The sequence below is a fragment of the Molossus molossus genome, unplaced genomic scaffold, assembly GCF_014108415.1.
Source record: "Molossus molossus isolate mMolMol1 unplaced genomic scaffold, mMolMol1.p scaffold_m16_p_4, whole genome shotgun sequence".
In the NCBI taxonomy this organism is placed as follows: Eukaryota; Metazoa; Chordata; class Mammalia; order Chiroptera; family Molossidae; genus Molossus; species Molossus molossus.
The window spans coordinates 23,384,179-23,402,945 of record NW_023425377.1 but is presented as its reverse complement, the minus strand read 5'-3'; the positions used below and the strand labels follow the sequence as shown (position 1 = coordinate 23,402,945).

Sequence of the window (18,767 nt, the reverse complement as noted above, 5' to 3'; positions counted from 1 at the left end):
ATATAATATACACACATATATGTATATACAAATACATATACATATATATATGAACAAGGACATTTGGGTTTAAAGTTAGTAGTCAAATTTTCCAAGGACGTCTTATTTTTAAAACAGAGCCAAATTTTTATGTATTTTAAAACCACCTCCTCGATCTAACACTGTTAGAAATGAATGAATTACCCAATTTTGTGTTCAATTTTTTCCCCCTGTAACGTCACTTGGTTCTTGGCTACTAACCTTTCATGTTACTCTTGGTTTTGTCAGTTTGCTTGCCTGTGGGGGTTTGGGCCTGCTGACCCTGCCCACTTGAAGAGGCTGCCTGTTGTGCTGCTTTCTGCTTTAACATTGTCCAATCAAATGTGTAGTCATATTGGTGGTTCAGGGTCCTGGGAAATATGAAATTACATGTTAATACCTCAAAAAGACTCTAGTTTAATACACTACTGAACTTTCAAGACAGTGAGGGCATTTTTTTAAGGAAATGAGTATTTTTCTCTTAAGTGTGATAGCTCCTAAAGATTTTCCCTGTTGATGTTTTTAAAAATCTACTCGGTTAATTAATTCTCACTTTTTACATGGCATGATTGGAGAACACTGGATCATCACTTTTGGCCTGCTATATTTGTTAAGAATAAATCCTCTCCCCTTTCAAAAAGAGCTGCCTTAACCAATTCTGGGTTTTACCTAGGAACCACAGAATTTGGGTCCGCCTCCACTATCAAAGACTCCATGACTGATATTTTAATTGCTTTGCATTGTTGTGTTGAATAAGGTTCTGTAACAAAGTTGGAGACTTCCAAAGGCCACTGATGTCACTTAGATCTAATGTAAAATGCAATTATAGTGGAAAAGTTAAATACCAAACTAAAATAATTTCAAGCATATTTATACTACAAATTGAGAAAAGCCAAACAAAATCAGCTTCTTAAAATTTTAATCATATTGCCTAGGCCCCCTTTAATTTGCCACTTATCAGAATATTTGGGTAAATTTAACTCATTGCCCTCACTGGCGTTTATAGTCTTTAAACACCTTAAAAACAGACCTGAAAAGAATGCGGAATAGCTGCCTCAGATACATGTAATCCGGAGCTTCCTCAAAGCGCAGTCCACGACAATAGTTTAAGTACATGGCAAATTCTGCAGGAAACCCCTATAAGTTCAAGAGTTAAAACACAAAGTAAAACAAACAAACAAACTTATTTCAAGATAGAAAAATAAATGTATTTAAATACAAGCAAAATATGTATTTCAAGAGGGTGCTTACTATTTTATTGGAAGATTTGAAGTAAGATAACTGACCTGTTATCCTCATAAAGTTAACAAATTTCACCATCTTGACCACCTTAGTATAACTGTATCATTTAACTCTGGTAGAGAAAATATCTTTTTGCTATGGTATTATGGTCTTAAGTGCATCATAATTAACTTGTCCCCTACAACTAAACATTTTCTCTCTTATACACAATACAAATAATCACATCTGTGGGCATAAACTTTTTCCATGTTCAGTTTCCTAGGAAAGATTCTCAAAGATGTTTATTAACATTTTAAGGCTGCCGATATAAGTCATCAAACGTATTTTGCCATCAGAAACGGAAATGTGCAAAGCACTAAAATAACAAAAATCCTTATATCTCCTCTCCTTGAGTAAATATGACCATGAAGGGATGCAAGTTAAAAAAGTCTCTTTGGACAACCTTACAATTTTGATGAATTTATTTGCAACATTTATTGTTATTGATTGTATCTTCATGGTTAACAGCAATTATCAAGTGAATTTGCTGTTACAGGTATTACAAATGGTGTTACATAACCACAATTGAAGGTCAGTGTGCTACCACCTTATTGAAAACAGGCAAAACCTTAACAAAAGGGGACTACCAATATCATAAGTATTACAAATGTGAAATAAGAAGCTCAACTGGACCATGAGACTGAAAACATTCTCACTATTTTATAGAAATACCTAGTACTTTCTGTGTCTTGTGTATCCCCAATCAATTATACGTGGCCAATCGAAAAAGACAGACAACCCTGTCTGGTTTAGTTCAGCAGTTGGAGCATTGGCCTGCAGACGGTAGGGTCGTGGGTTCAATTCCTAGTCAAGGTCACATACCCGGGTTGCTGGTTCAAGCCCCGGCCCCAGTTGGGGTTGCGCGGGAGGAAACTAACTGATGTGTGACACTGATGTTTCTCTCTCCCTCCCTCCCTATCTAAAAATCAAAGAAAAATATCCTCAGGTGAAGATTAACAACAACAATAAAAAAGACAGACATAGTTCATAATTTCTACATCAAAACTGACACAGCCCACAAGAGACTACAGTAATCCTTTCTCTCCCTGTAAAAATGGCCAACTTTTCTGATGAGCCAAATGAATTTTTCTGTTCCATGGCAATGTAGTCTAGAGAAAATATGATCATGCTGACTTCTACTTTGTATCACCCAACTATGTAATTACATACTATTTTCTCATTATTTCAGGTAGTCAATAGTCTCAAAAACAACCATATGGTCTTCTTTCTGTGGAAAACCATGGTTGTCCATTATGAGATAAATACCTCTCCATTCTCAACTCAGGTGCTTCTCTGCAAAGTTTGAGATTTCAGAGAAATAAGCCTGATTCAAACTGTCATCTATATTGTCAGATATGTGCTACTTTATATTGTTCTGATCTACCTTCCTTTGTTTCTCTACTCCTTGTGTACCAACTGCTGATATCCTTTCTTTTCTGGCATTATATTTTTAAATTTAACTTTTCTCATAAATTAATGAGGTTCTACTAGAAAACTTTACCTGCTCTCTTATTTTCCCTCTAATTTTTAACAGATGACAGACCCAAACGTATCAGATGACAGACCCAAACGTACCAGAAACAATAAAACAAACACTGATTGGCTGGCTCCTAAAAAAGGATGTTTAAGTTTCAGATCTGGCAAGTAAAGTGTTTTAGTTCTTGAATCATAATTATATATACATAAAAACTCATCATGCACACCTACCTTACATAAAACTTCTACAGGAGTGGACATCTTCTTTTCGCTAATCTTTTCATATTTTTGTTTCTTTGTTGCAGCCTGTGGAAAAGAAGAACCAAACCACACACTCAGTACTATTGAGAACTTTATTAGTTTAATATACTAGACCTAAATGTAAACTTAACCTTCAAGAGATCATAGCCTAGAATTAAAAAAACAAAAGAAAACCAAAAAACCCAAGGTGCAATATATCTAAAACCTCGCCCCACCCCAAATTGTTAACTTTTTATGAGTTTCTACTTAAAGAATATTTTTAACTCTTAGGAAAGAGAGAGTCTAATAGGAACATGAAGATGTACGATTTCAGTAAAACATGGTTGGTCAAATCTGAAATTTTTCTTGACCCACAGTCATCACAAGGGCAAAGGTATAGGTAAATCAATACAAAAACACATCATTTAGCGACACCAATAACTGGCTCCAAAATAATCCAATTAAGATGGGCAGAGTACCTAAATAGACATTTCTCCAAACAGGACATACAAATGAGTACTCATATAAAAAAATGCTCAACGTCACTAATCATCAGAGACATGCAAATTAAAACAACTATGAGGTATCACCTCACACCTGCCATAATGGCTACCATCAACAAATTATTAAACAAAAAATGCTGGCAAGGGTGTGGAGAAAGGGGGACTTGAATTCACTGCTGGTGGGAATGCAGACTGGTGCAGCCATTATGGAAAACAATATGGTGTTTTCTCAAAAAGTTAAAAATGGAAATGCCATTTGATCCAGTGATCCCACTTTTTGGAATATACCCTAAGAAGCCTTAAACACCAATCAGAAAGAATATATGTACCCCCATGTTCATAGCAGCACTATTTACAATAGCTAAGATCTAGAAACAGCCCAAGTGTCCATCAGTAGAGGAATAGATAAAAAAGCTGTGGTACATATATAAAATGGAATACAATGCAGCTGTTAAGAAAGAAAGCTCCTTATCCTTTGAGATGACATGGAGGGACCTGAAGAGTATTATGCTAAGCAAAATAAGCCAATCAGGGAAAGACAAATACCACATGATCTCACTTATTTGTGGAATATAATGAACAAAATAAGCTGATGAACGAAACAGACCCAGAAACACAGAAGTAGGGTTTAGACGGACAAACCTCAGGAGGGGGGCGGGATGGAGGGAAGAGATAAATCAAAGAACGTATGCATATAAGCATAACCAATGGACATAGACGACAATGTCTGGGAGTGGGGGCGGGTGGGACTGGGAGGAGGGTGTCAATGGGGGAAAAAGGAGAAACATCTGTAACAAAAATAAATAAATTAAAAAAATAAATAAATAACTGGTGTTAAGTCAAAATATTTTTCCAATGAAAAATATTCAACTCGACAGTGTTGTTCAGTGGATTGAGCGTTGTCCCATGCACAAAGAAGTCATCAGTTTGATTCCTGGTCAGGGTAGGTCAGGGCACATGCTCCCGTGGTGGGCTCGATCCCCAGTGGGGGATGTGCAGGAGGCAGCCGACTGATGTTTCTCTTTCATTGATGTCTCTCTCTCTCCCTTTCCCTTCCTCTCTCTCTAAAAATGAATAAAAAGTATATTTAAAAAAAATTATTCATATTGAATAAAGCTACCCATACCATACACAAGCACAAAACAATTTTCTAGCTCACGGATGTTCAAAAAATACAGAAAACATATTCCTTTAAAGGATGAACGAAATATTAAAATAACCATTTAATTCTAAGACACAGAGATTTATCATTAAAACAGTCACAAGAGAAATGCTAGGATAATTAAATAATATAGCTAGTATTACTGGCTAAACCCGTTTTACTGTACACACAAAAGTATGTATTTTCAACACATCAAAATGAGAAAGTCTCCACCTCACTTCTTAGTCCATGTTAACTTCTATCCAGATCAAGCTACTGGTTATCAATGGGTGGGTACCTGATTACTGTCTCCCAAAAAGGTGTTCTTCAGGTGTGACTGTGGAATTCTATTAGCTTATTCTTATTAAAATGATCAGATTTTCCCAATAAAAAGTAAAAATGTTAATTCAATTTTAGAACACCTCATATTTGAATGGGAACTTAAAGATCACCTCCAATATCTATTTTATTTTTAAAACAGAACAAAAAACTGGTAATTGGAGTCTGACTTACCTTTAGTCCTTGCCATGGCAGGCTGGTTCTATTAAAATACATCAAAACATATCCTAATGATTCCATGTCATCTCGGCGACTAGAAAAGAAAATGTAAATTTATGAGCTAAAATTATTATGAAAAACATGTGAAAGAAAGCCAGGCACACAGAAGAAATTGTCTCAAGCCAGGAGATAGCAATTTGGTGTCTTGTGAAAGAAAGTATGTAGTTACAGTAATAAAAAAGTTCATTATGGGTTACTTCTAAATAAAACTCTCTCACAGAATTCAAAATGATAAAATCTAATACTCTCTTGCAACTTAATTTTTAAAGAAGAGCAAAAAGACTTAGCTAAACAACTTTCCAAACAAAGTTAACAAAGTCTAAAGAACCAAAGAACAGGACACTTTCTATTCGAAATCAATGGAAAAATACCCCCAAGTAAGAATTAAAAAAAAAAAAAATCCCATATATATATACACAAAATTTTAGGGATGCTGAAATAAACATCGCAAACCTAATTAAAACATTTATGTGAACTCTCTGTCTAAAAACTAACTTTTTGGATGGTGAAAGAAACTAACACTGTAAACCTATTTAAACATCTATATGAACTCTCTCACAGTTGACCCTCGAACAACACAGGTTTGAAATGCAAGGCTCCACTTATATGCAAACTTTTTCAGTTGACCACATTTCAATTGACCCAGAGCAGTTCAACCTAAGTTGTTCAGGGTCAACTATACACATATATTTATATTCAGGTAGATACATATTTTAAGACTTGGTAATATGTCGACATACAGAAAATGTGAAATTATAGTTTAACCCAGGGTATTCAGATATTCATGGAAATTTCCTAAGCTTAAAATCTTCTTACGAGGTTCTTAAACCTAGAAGCATGTAATTTGTCATTTCTATGCTTCTTTTAAGGAGAAGATGATTTATAAAAGATAAAGGGAATGTGAAACCCTAGAACTCAAGCCAAAAAACAGCATGGTGGTTATGAAGATTTACTTCAAACTAGATGCTATTAATTTAAGGAAAATTGGGAAGAGTAGAACAGAAGATGATCCATCAACCTGCTGTGGTTCATTAGTACTCAGAAAATATTTTCTTTGTAAAAATAACCAACATTCTTCCTCCAAACTCAACTTGCATTACTAAAATATAAAAAGCCCAAGATCAGCATTAAGAAAATAAGTACCCTCTTCAGCTGCAAAAATAAATATCATGATAAAAATACATTTATGCACCTAACTTTTCATCATGCAATAATTTTCTTCCCAAGAGATAACCTTCAAAAATGAAAACAAAAAGGTCTCATTTATTTGGCCTCTCTGCACTGGCTAAAGCAGCAGGTAAAAGGATAAATAAGCACCCTTCAAATCCTCAGCCAAGAGACATCTTTAGATGTTGTAAAAAAAAAAAAACCGTTCGATTATTTTAAAAAATTAATGGCTTTTGCAATCGTCAAACTCACCTCTGTTCAATACCAAGATGTGCATTGATGCTAGCATACCGGGCAGTGCCAGTGAGATTTTTATCTTCTCTGTACGGTATGTGTTGCCTTGTCCTGTTGTCTCTGTACTTTTTGGCCAAACCAAAATCAATAAGGAATAACTTTAAAAGAAAATAAAAAAGACATTAGGTTTCCAATCTTGTTCAAGTATACTACAACTTATTCACTAAATAACATCTATTCTCTTTCTTCAAATATATCAAAATAAAGCATCATAAGTAGAACAAATATAACACTCCAATAAGCTTTTACTAGTCCTCAACAATAAATAAAATTTAAAAAAATAGAATTAGGTCAGGTGGTTGATCCCATCAACTGAACAATTTCACAGGCCCAGTTCATTACACACCCAGGAGCCTGTCTTTAGAAAAGTAGTGGAGAAATGTATATTTACATGCTTGATAGCAGAGTTGACATGCTGTGTGCCATAATGAAACCTGATATCCGGTTACTATTGGTAAACAAAACAATTCTCAAAGTTTGTAACAAACAAAACCAGGATTTTCATTAACAAAAAATAAGCATTTTTTAAAACAGCATTATATTCTACTACTTCGAAGTGACATATATGCATGTGATCAAGGTTAAAAGCCTGGAAACAATAACAAGTTGATCTGAAATCTTAAAAAAGTACTTCTTAATATCATGGTGGCTTACCAATTAGTAGTTTAAATAACCTAACTAAAACCAAACTAATATTTTAGAATAAAATAATGTTTAGTGCTCTCTCATATATCTAGTACACAGAGAGTAAGATACTCATTTATAATGTAGTTAATTTTTAAAAGTAATTCAGGTTTACTCTCCACAATTAACACCTTTCAAAGAAAAAAAACAAAACTATATTTGACCAAAAATAAAAAATCCAAAATAAGTCCACATTTACATACCTTCTAATGCAAAATAAACAATATTTACTTAGAAGTTTAGCCTTTATCATAAAATCACATTGAGATCATTAAGCAAAGCAAGTCTATGTGCCCTTACACCATCGTAGCCCTATACTATTGTTCTTTTCTAGTTATGCTTAAATCTGTAGTTCTTTCCATTAAGATGACATTAGGTTTCCTCTGCCACAGTTTATTATCTGTAGTATATTGGAAAACTCAGTCTATTAAGAGTGTGTCAAAAAATAAAGCAGGCTATATTGATTTACATGAAAAAGACCTGACCAAGTGTTTCTCTTATGAGGATGAAAAACACCTCTTTCAGGTAGGCACTGTTAAACCTAGTCTTAGTTATAAGCTCTATGGAAAGACATTGAAGTTGGAGCCTCTGTAATCATGTTAACAATGTGATTATTTATCTGGTCTTCTACTTTAAAACAATGAGGATTAAATTTTTAGTAAAATGTAACTGAATAAAGAAAGCTCTCTTATAAGATGAAATTCACTCCCTAAGCAACTGAGTTATAGGAATATGAAAAAGTGTTATAAAACACTAAATAAAGCTCATGTTTCTCTTGATGTGAATATCATCTTAGTATACAAATATTTAAATGAGTAAAATGTATTTCTGTTAAGCAAATCAAAAATTATGACTTAAGCTCTGCAGATTCATATTGCAAATCAATCAAGGGGAAATTAAAAAACACAAAAAGACACCCAGCTTTAAGGTATTTAAGTGGATTTTGAATAAAAAGTGATTAGGACATAGAATTTCCTCTAAGGGATATTTTCTGGATTGCTTCCTTTAGTACTTCAAAATGGAGGAGAAAATAGGAACATCTCTCACAAGATTATGAAAATAGTTTGCTTCATTCATGTCTAAATCTACCGTCAGCAGCTCCATTTGCAATTCAAAAACTAGACATTTTCTCACAACTAAAAGATTGCTTTATAAATTGTTCATGACTTTTTTCCTTCCACATCTCTAAGGGATGAAATCTAACGAAGGAAACAAAAACATATAAACACTATCTTCTTAAACATCTCAATCACTATTATCAAACCAAAATACTACAAAGCAACTAAATCAATTATATATATTTTTTCTTTTAAAAACTGAGTCTGGAAAAGTAATGTCACTGCCAAACAAAGGTATCCTATTTTAAGAGCAAACAATTGAAAGAAAAACTACCTAAAATAAAAATAAAAAGTTTTAAAATCTCTTGGTAATTCATCATTTTCTGGTACCTAATGGGTGTCTGTCTTTAGTAGCTCTCTATGCTTTGAATTTAAAAATGAATGTAAACATATAACAGAAGCATATACATGAAACCACATGATACCAAGAGTACAAAGTGCAGCAAATACGTGAAGGTAGGACAAGTCAATATTTAAGTAAGTCATAAGATAACATATTTTTACAGGTTTGCATATACAGAGAGAGGCCTAATCTCTTTAGTGCATCAAACAGCTTTTCTGTAGGTTTTAAAATATGTTCTAAGTAAAATTTGTGCCTGTCTTAAAGAATACAGTTTATTCAAAAGGAATGTGGAAATGAGTTAATGTTGGACATACTGGGATAAGTCCATTCAGTAGATGTGCATTTTCTTCAGAAACACTACTGCCAATTTTAGTTTTTAGTATTTGTAGCAATTTTTCCTAACCAAGGGTCATATTACCCTGCCCTTCCAAAAAATTCACAAGATCACCTTTCCTCAAAACCCAGCAAACCTGTAGAGAAATAAACAATTCAATGCAATTTAATGGAAAGTATAAATGATTATGGTACAAAATGTAAGTAAAATGTGTGAATTAATTGATAAGTAAAAAGAGGGTACCAGAACTGCCTAACATGCCTCATACCCTCACTCTTTCTCCAACCAAAACCTAGTAGTCACCACAGTTGGTACTACTACTTCTTTGTCCATGAATAAAAATAAATGTAATGTATGAAACCTTTGTAACAGCACGAGAAGGTGGTACCTAGAATAATGCTGGGCAGTATAGACAAAAATTAAATGATCACTCAGATGATGCATGTAGTAATTAAGGAGCTACAATATATGTTTACATATCAAATATAATTTTTTTATTCTGTTAATTACTTATAGCAATACTTTCTCCTCAGTGTATACTAAATTGATAAAGATTCATTTGCTCTGGAGCTTCAAATTTTACCTACCCAAATTTTCTCATTAAAAAAACTATATTGTCCTGGCCGATTTGGCTCATCGGTTAGAATGTCGGCCTGCAGTCCAGAGAGACCTGGGTTCGGTTCCCGCTAAGGGCACATACCTCAGTTGCGGTTTGTCCCCAGCCTTGGTTGGTCGTGAGGGTGGCAGCCACTCGATGTGTCCCTTTCACGTAGATGTTTCTCTCTCTCTCTCTCTCCCCCTCTCTCCCTCCCACTCTACCTGAACAAAAAATGGAAAATGTCCTCGGGTGAGGATTAAAAGAAAAACAAAACATTATATTCCCTTGTTTGTCTGAAAAGTCAGATGGTAAGAAAGCTACTAATGTCTACAAATGTGAAACATTGTGAAGAGTTCCACTTACATTTTAAAAAATAGTAAATTATTAGGGTGTTTATGTAGCTTGCCAAACACTAAATAATCACATTATATCTTAATTTGTGTGTTGCTAATGACAACTGTTTGATTATGTTATTGTTATATTGTTAGAATGCAATGTCTTCTATTTCTAGAGCATATAATGTTCTTACTAAGGTAAATCAATTCTAGAAACACTAGATTTGAAATATGACCTACACTTACCTGAAGGTTTTAGGGACAGGAAGAGTGTTGAGGCAGAATATATATTTACCATACAGCACTGATGCAACTGAATTGAGATGTATTTAAGTTCTACAATTCCAAATACATTTTTAAAAACTAAACAGTCTATCTCGAGTTTATCACCAGGTAAAGAATTTCCATACTAGACTAACATATCATTTTCTCATATGGATGTTAGAGGTCTAAACATAATCCTGTCTTCATTTAGGTTTTCTCTAAACTTTAGAAGTTTAAGCAAAAGCCACAAAGAAACATCTTAGTAATGTTATGTTTGCCAAGTATGTCTGAATAATGCCAACGTAAGAGGTGCTTGAGAAAGATCTACATTCTCCAGAATTAAAACAAAACAAAAATAATCAAAATAAAACAATAAAAAAGAAAAGCACATGAATTTGGGATTGAGTTTGGAATAGGAGACAGTTTCAGACCTGGTTTAATCCTGAGAAAGATGGGTCCTGAGAAGTACTAACAGTCATGCTTCTTTTCCTCTTCCCCACTGGAGATTCTAAACACTAAACAGACAATAGAGGGTGGCAGTGCATCAAACAGTATTGCTTACATTGCAACAATGGCCGGCGCAGACAGGCAACACCGAGGCATTAGAGAAAGAACAGGGTAGCCAAATGCCATCCTTCTTCCACCAAGCACTGAGCTTCTCAGTTTTCCAAATAAGAATCACATGCTCAAGAACATTTGAATTCTGGAAAATACTCAGGTTTTTAATGCCGCTATAATGTGTCACTGCCTGAAACAGGGATAGCAATGGTGACATTTGGCTCTTAATTTTTTTATTAAAAGGGGGAAGGGAATTTGGATCTGTAATCTTTAGTACCATAATCTGCCCTTCTCCCCAAAAAATTGTACAGGGAGGAAAAATCTTCAGTAAGGAAGAGGTAGAAGGCATTTAGTCACCTTAAAATTTATTTTCATAAGCATGCAGGGCTGATTACTGGAAGAGATGAGCAAATTCACTAAGATTGGAGTGGCCACTCCTAAACATCAAATTCAGAACAATTTTCAAATTAAGAAATTTTACTTTAAAAGTCAACCTCAAAAGTCCCCCCAAACTCTGTTTTCCAATGAATAGAAAACTACTGGAACAAGATGATCAAAGAATCCAGTCTCATGAAACTGGCATTTTTCAAACTACAATACAGAAAACACTAAAAACCAACTACATAAACAAAACTAATCTAAAATGTTCAAGAACATTTAGAATTTGAGTCTTAGTTAAAACACTGTGCTTCTATCCTAGGGGCTCTCTGAATCTGTGTAACAGCAAGCAGCTCTACAGTACGATATTTAATATCTCTAAAGAGGATACAAAATCCTAAAGAGATTTTCATCACTGGGCAATTTGGACTTCCTGGCATAACTATGTGATTAACAAGCTATTTTTAAAGGGAGAAGGGGGAAGAAAAGAAGAATTATCTAGGCCATTATTTAATTTTAAGGCAAAAATCATGTCCTGCAATGTCAATATGCAGAATACGAATCGCATGAGGATAATAAATCTTAGGTGGGGAAAAAGTGGGAAGGAGAGGGCTGGGAAATGGCCAGAAGATTAGAGTTAAACTGACAAAATTGCCCCCAAAATTAAGACTAGTAAACTTTTTTCAATTAAATCACCAGGTTTTACAATAGCAATTAAGAACCTGGATGCTTCAAAGAGAAAAGCTATGTAATATTAAAAAAAAAAAAAAAAAAAAAAAAAAAAAGGATGATGCGATTAGGGAATGGCAAGGTAAGTTCTATGTAAATTTAAACACCTTTATTTTTTAAATATTTAGCTCAGCTTTCAACAAAAAAAATACTATTTCCTAAAACTTGGTCAGACCAACATTAATGTCTCATACATTAACAAATAACACCAGTTCTAATGGTAATAGCTCCAAGTTGGCATTCATACAGGCAAACAAAGGTAAACATTTATAGCTAGACCTAAAAACACCAAACATTTCCTAATGGTTTAATAAAACAAATGGGAATCTTCCCTCCAAAAACATTAACAAAACAAAACAAAAAGAACCATAAAAAAAAAAACAAAAAAAAAAAACCCAAGTTGTCCTGAAGTTGAGAATTTCTATCAGATCATTATATCATAATATGCTTAGTGCATTGCCAATGCTGCCTGTCTGCCCGAGCTCAACATTGAATCAATAGATAAATAAAGCAATTCACTCAATACACTAATCATTGCAGAAAAAATTCCAACACAATTAGTGTCTAACTGCAATCATGCGTCACTAGCTAAAACCCAATCATCCCATAATGTCCAACCATTCTGACACCCCAATGGACACTAATTTTGTTGCATGAATGTTCATTTCACTTATTAATATTTTCCTTTGAAAGGGAAAGAGGCACAGAGAACCCACCCAACTTGGCAACCAAGAAACTGTCAACTATTTTGAAGCAGGCCCAAAAGTAATCCTTTTGAATACACAAATCCAAGGACTGAAGAATTCTCATTATCAAACATGCTCAGTCAGCAAATGTTAACACCATGGTGACAGATAGGTCAGTGGTTTCCACGCTGGCACAAGCACATATGAATAAAAAATAGCTAAAACTGTTCAATAGTTAAGTAACAGATAATTACATTTCATTATAAAGCCCTTGGGAACTTTATATTTCCATAAAGATAACTAACCGTGGTTGGGTAAGTTGGAGAACATTTATTTCAAGTTACTACTAAGTTAATAGAGTTAGCTGATATCCTTCTAGTACAATCTTTTAAAGCAATTATCAACAGCAAATTAAATTTACTATGACTTTTTAAAGATCGAAAGTTTACCAAAGCAATTCTTGGAGTTTTTATTCTGTGTTCTTTCATGCAAAGAACATTTGACTAACCTTATTACAGTGACGCCCAATACCCATTAGGAAGTTATCTGGTTTAATGTCTCTGTGTATAAAATTCTTTGTATGCACGTATTCAATTCTACTGATCATCTGGGAAAAGAAAAAGAGAAAACTGAGTTAAGCGATTTAAATTAAGTGATAAAAGAAAGTAAGACATTATTTCTCAATTATTTCAATATCTCAATTATTTTTCAAGACTGCAGGTATATTTTAATAACTTTAGAGTTCAAGGTCAGTGTAACAAAATTAAATGAAAAGGGCAATAAGGCTCTCCATTTATCTCCAAACTGATGGATAGCCAAGCATAAATCTGTGTCCTTTGGCTTGTTTTTCCAATATTAATGATTATATAAAAAATTCCAACACAATTAGTGTCTAACTGCAATCATGCGTCACTAGCAGCATCTAACCTGATAGAAAGAATTGGTGTTTGCAATTTTTTTGAACTGCAAAAGTAATAAATGTATAAAGTAAAAAGCTAAATCATTACTTTTCACGCCCAAGTTTATGCCCTGCCCCAAGGTAACCTGTGTTAAAACAGCCTGGTATCACCCAGATCTATTTCCATGTTCTTATATACATACACTCATAAACTCAGACATACACATACTTGGGAATAAGGGGTGTTGATCAATTGACAGATAGAGCTATAAGTTGTTATTGTTTTAAACTGAAAGAGAAGCACTTTATTAGTTTATTCTTGTTTGCTTATTTGTTTTTAACTACACATTAAAACACTCCTGGAAATTGGTAGTATACGAAACAAAAATATAACTTCTACATAAATGAAGATGTACACATGTTGGATTTCCTTTTTTCATTTTTTTTTTTTTTTTAGAATCCCTCATTTTTTTCTCCACACTAATATAATCATATTAAAAATCTGAATAGTAAACATGTCATTTCAACAAGTTTTTCTTGAAAATTCTGCCAAATCAAATGGTATAGGTCTTAGCATTCTTTTTTTTTTTTTAATCCTCATCTGAGGTCTTTTTTTTGTTCAGATAGAGTGGGAGGGAGAGAGAGAGAGAAACATCAACATGAAAGGGACACATTGAGTGGTCGCCTCCCCCACATGACCCAACCAGGGCCCAGGACAAACTGCAACGGAGGTACATGCCCATAGCAGAAATCGAACCCGGGTCTCTCTGGACCGCAGGCTGACGCTCCAACCGCTGAGCCAAACTGGCCAGGGCCTTAGCATTCTTTTTAATGGCTCCAAATATTCTATGGTATAGATGTTTCCCCCAATCATCCCAACCCACAGTATTCCTATTGTTTCCAGTATCTCCCTACCGTAAGCAGTAATGCTATGAGTAAACGTAAATATATTCTACCTACTAGTTTTTTATTTTTATTTTTTGGTATGTGCCCCTAGTGGGAACCAAACCAGGGACTCTCTGGTCCGCAGGCCAACACTCCAACTGCTGAGCCAAACCGGCCAGGGCAGTGCTTATATTTTTATGAGCTATAAGCCCCACCCAGGGAGAGTTAGTTACTGGGTTGAAGAGTATTTGTATTTTTCATTTTGATAAGTGCCTTTCAAAATAGGTGATTAACAATTTGTTCTCCCACCAGGAGTATTTGAGGGTATTCTTTTTCCCACTAGCAAAGTGGTATCAGTTCTTTTTAAATTTTGCCAATTACTGACCTTACTTGTACCTCCCTAACACTTAGTTTGGAAATCTGCTCATTTGTATTGACCATTTCAATTTACAGTTGGCCCTCGTTTATCGCAGTTAATCAGTTCCAGGCTCTACCATGATGAATGAATTTCTGCAAAGCAGGATTCTTTATTTATATACAGTCATCCCTCGCCACTTTGCACTTGACTTTAAAAAAATACGGCGACAGAGTGGAACCACGAAAGTCGAAGCACGAAGTGGCGAGGGACAACTGTACTCTTCTATAAACAGTCAATATATATTTTTTGTCCATCCTTCCCTTGACTTTTCTTGTCAATTTTTCAAAAATTCTTTGTACACAACAATCTTTTGTCTGTTATTTGTTATGTAAATAGATTTACATTTTAAAATCAATGGTTTTTTAACTATTTATGGTGTTTCTTCCAAAATAGTTTTAATTTTCAAATTATCCACCATGTCTACCTTTTCTGTTAAGATACTTAAAAATTGTAATTGACAATGTTTTCCATATCCAAAGACTGCCAACATTATCTTTCTACCCATATGTTCTTGCTTTTCCCAGTAGTGTGTATCAAGATTCTATTTTTCTAGTTGTCCTTATTTTCCCCAGAGCTCTTTGTTACCATGAATAGAAAGATTCTAAATCTTACTAGTTTACCTTGACAGATATCTTTTGAAACCAAACCTGTAATCTCTGGCATAAACTATTTAAACTCTCAAGGAAGTAGATGTATGCAATATACAAATACCACCTTAGATAAAGTAGCAACTTGTGCATTAAGGAAGTAAAACAACACATTTGGTTCACAATGTGCACATTTGTCCTAGCTAAATAATACCCATCGTTAAACTGTGACCATTAACCCACTGGGAAAACACTGGGCAAAAGACAATGGCCCAAACCAGACTATTTCAAGTGTTGCCAGGCATCCACAGAGTAAGATTTAGCTATTATCTCCTAAAACAAATGCTTTCCTGCAACCCTGAATTATTATTTCTCCTTTGCAACCAGTGTATCCAGAATAACCTTTTTATCACAGAACCTAGAACATCGTACTTTTCCATTTTTCTCTACTAAATTCAAAGCTCCTAGAAGGCAGGGGCTAGTTATGTTTCTTTATACCTCCCTCCCCACAGTGCTAATTACAGTAGCAGGCCCTAAATAAATGTTTCATGGTATAAATGCCTAGGTGTTACTGAGCCTACAGAATATAAAACTTTTATTAGGATTCATTTACATGTTAGTTAAAACATATTAAAATTTTTTTTAACCTTTTAATGTTTGAGTCCATAATGTGCCACAAATAGAAAACTGTAATTTACTAATATGTTAAGCTTAGGGAATATCAGGTGATTACAAAAAAAAAAAAAAAAAATTGAACACTACTTTCTAATCCTACCTCAAATGCTAGTTCTGTTGATCTCATTTCACTTTTTTTGCTATCTGGCCTAAATTTTTTAATAATTTTCTCTTCCACAGCATTTTTATAGTGAGTTAACTTGAAGCAATTTCAACACTTTCCTGCCCTAAAGGGACCTTGACCAAAATGTAAAATTATAAATTCCTTGATATTTCCCTATCATCTTTTTCTGTATTATCTATTTCCTTGAGGCTTGTTTCTGACTACATTCCTACATCTTAAAACTCTTTAAAACAAATTTTCTTTCTTATTCTCTAAGATAAAAAGAAAAAAAAATCTAAGCATTGGCTTTAAAACAATTTAATCTAACCTCTAGCCAATGCATGGATCAAATTCATGACATCTTCAGAAACTACAATTTTGCTTCAATTCTACCAATGGCTGTTTCCATCACTTCAAAAACTATCTATGTGGTCAAAAACTCTTTCTTGATGTAATTATTTCCATACCTTATTTTCCACAAAAAAATACAGCTTTCGTAAGGTTCCACACATAATATATAGCATTTAACTTGTTTAATTTAACAGAAATCTCAATATACACACTTATCTATACTTATATACAAACTCTGAACCTTTTCTTCAAACAAAATCTTATAAGGAAATTTGCTATATTCAACATGAAAACAAATATACTTCATCTGATGGAGCAGCTTGAAAACTCCTAGTCCAGAGGCGAGTAATAAACCAATATAATCCGTTTTTGTCCCAGTCCCTTAGGAAAACATCTACAAAGTCATCAAAGTAGTACCCCTGAATGAGTATACTTCTTTTTTTTGCTGATCCTAAAGTGACACGTTTATAAACATTTAAATTATCATTAAATAGTGGTGAAACAGTGTATTCTGTTTTAATTCTCATCAAAATTTCACATACCTGGTCAGCTAACATAAGTACAGTTTTCATTGTGAACCTTCTTGAACAGAAATTGAAGAGGTCTTCGAGGCTGGGTCCAAGAAGATCCATGACTAGCACATTGTAGTCTTTTTCCTGACCATACCACCTAACAAAACAAAAGGGGAAAAGGAAAAGTGAAGGCACTACGAAAAGCAGATTATCACTTAATATCACCAAATTTTAAAAATTCTTAAACCTTATAAATTTTCCCCTCTCTGGTTCAGATAATGAACTCACTGACCAACTACATTGCCAAACACAAAATAAGGGTAAGGAGATTTTTCTTCTGTCAAGTGACTCCTTTGTCCTACTAAGACAGAACTTGCCTGGCAGCTTTAACACTCCTTTACCAGGGCAGCTGAAGTCTATACCCACCTGCCACTGATTCTTGTGACCTTAATCTCACCTGGTTTTACATCCTAATAGAAGAAATGAAGATGACAAGACTATGCATATCAGTCATTTCAAAACACTGCAGAAAGCAAAGATACCTAATATTATATCTCCTGTCCCATTCCCCACCAAATTGTATTTAATCAGTAATAACTTGTCCTTTTTCTTTAAAGGAGTCACATTTTTTGCTTAGTCTCAGATGACAGAAAATAGTGTTACCACAAAGATGACACTTGATTTTGTTATCCCTGCTGTATTACTGTGGATAAATACACACTTTGTCCCCAATAACTCAAGGAATATCTAACGCTAATTTCAGAGACTTCAAGGACTTGGAATCATTGAAATACGTGGTTTCAAGTTTCTATTGTAACCATAATTCTGGCAAGAGTACTTTCCTTTAAAAAATCAACACTAATGCCCCTGGCTGGTGTGGCTCAGTTGTTTGGAGTGTCATCCTGTATACCAGAAGGTGGTGGGTTTGATTCAAGGTTAGGACACATACCAGGTCTCAAGTTTGATCACCCTGATCATCACCAGTCAGGGTGTGTGCTGAATTAAAGACAACCAATCTTCGACGTTTCTCTTTCACATGGATCTCTCTCTCTCTCTCTCTCTCTCTCTCTCTCTCCCCCTCTCCCTTCCTCTGAGATGAAAGAAAGAAAGAAAGAAAGAAAGAAAGAAAGAAAGAAAGAAAGGAAGGAAGGAAGGAAGGAAGGAAGGAAGGAAGGAAGGAAGGAAGGAAGGAAGGAAGGAAGGAAGGAAGGAAGGAAGGAAGGAAGGAAGAAGAAAGAAGAAAGAAGAAAGAAATTAATTCACGTTCCTTTCTACACTTTAGCTTCAACTGTTTTTGAAAACTACCCCCACAAACATGATACATTAATAACTGCCATCAAACACACCAAAGGAATTCATTTCATACCCTCTTTGCAGAAAAAGGTATTCTAGTGGGGAAATAGTTTCTACTTAACCTTTTAGAAATCTTGCCTATTAGCCTAGAAAGAGCAACAGATGTGCCAATGGTAGAGTTGGTCTGTCCTTTCTGTTCCCAAAACTGAGTACAGTAAGTATTCATTTAACACACCGTCAACAGATTCTGTGACTTTAAGCGAATTAAACAAAACAAAATATAATGACACAAATGTTAACTCGATATAAATAAGAGTGAAGTTTCTACAGCATCTCATCA

At 34.3% G+C, this 18,767-nt stretch overlaps 1 protein-coding gene across 13 annotated transcripts in view; it reads right to left on the bottom strand.

The window, feature by feature from the left end:
- The window catches only part of CSNK1A1 (casein kinase 1 alpha 1), a 47,399-nt gene that overhangs the window by 9,395 nt on the left and 19,237 nt on the right, over positions 1–18,767 (bottom strand). For 5 of the 13 annotated variants that reach the window (XR_004956544.1, XM_036241886.1, XM_036241884.1 and 2 more), the window contains exons 3-10: positions 17,165–17,291; positions 13,214–13,312; positions 10,786–10,869; positions 6,637–6,776; positions 5,173–5,251; positions 3,007–3,081; positions 1,049–1,155; positions 241–389 (exon numbers count right to left, since the gene is read on the bottom strand). Coding sequence is in view for 12 of the 13 variants with exons in the window: in XM_036241886.1 (XP_036097779.1) it covers positions 241–389; positions 1,049–1,155; positions 3,007–3,081; positions 5,173–5,251; positions 6,637–6,776; positions 10,786–10,869; positions 13,214–13,312; positions 17,165–17,291 (860 nt within the window). In the remaining variant the exon portion in view is untranslated. Of the gene's footprint in view, positions 1–235; positions 390–1,048; positions 1,156–3,006; positions 3,082–5,172; positions 5,252–6,636; positions 6,777–10,785; positions 10,870–13,213; positions 13,313–17,164; positions 17,292–18,767 lie in introns of those variants that run through there. The other 8 variants (XM_036241891.1, XM_036241890.1, XM_036241889.1 and 5 more) reach the window with 4 other exon arrangements.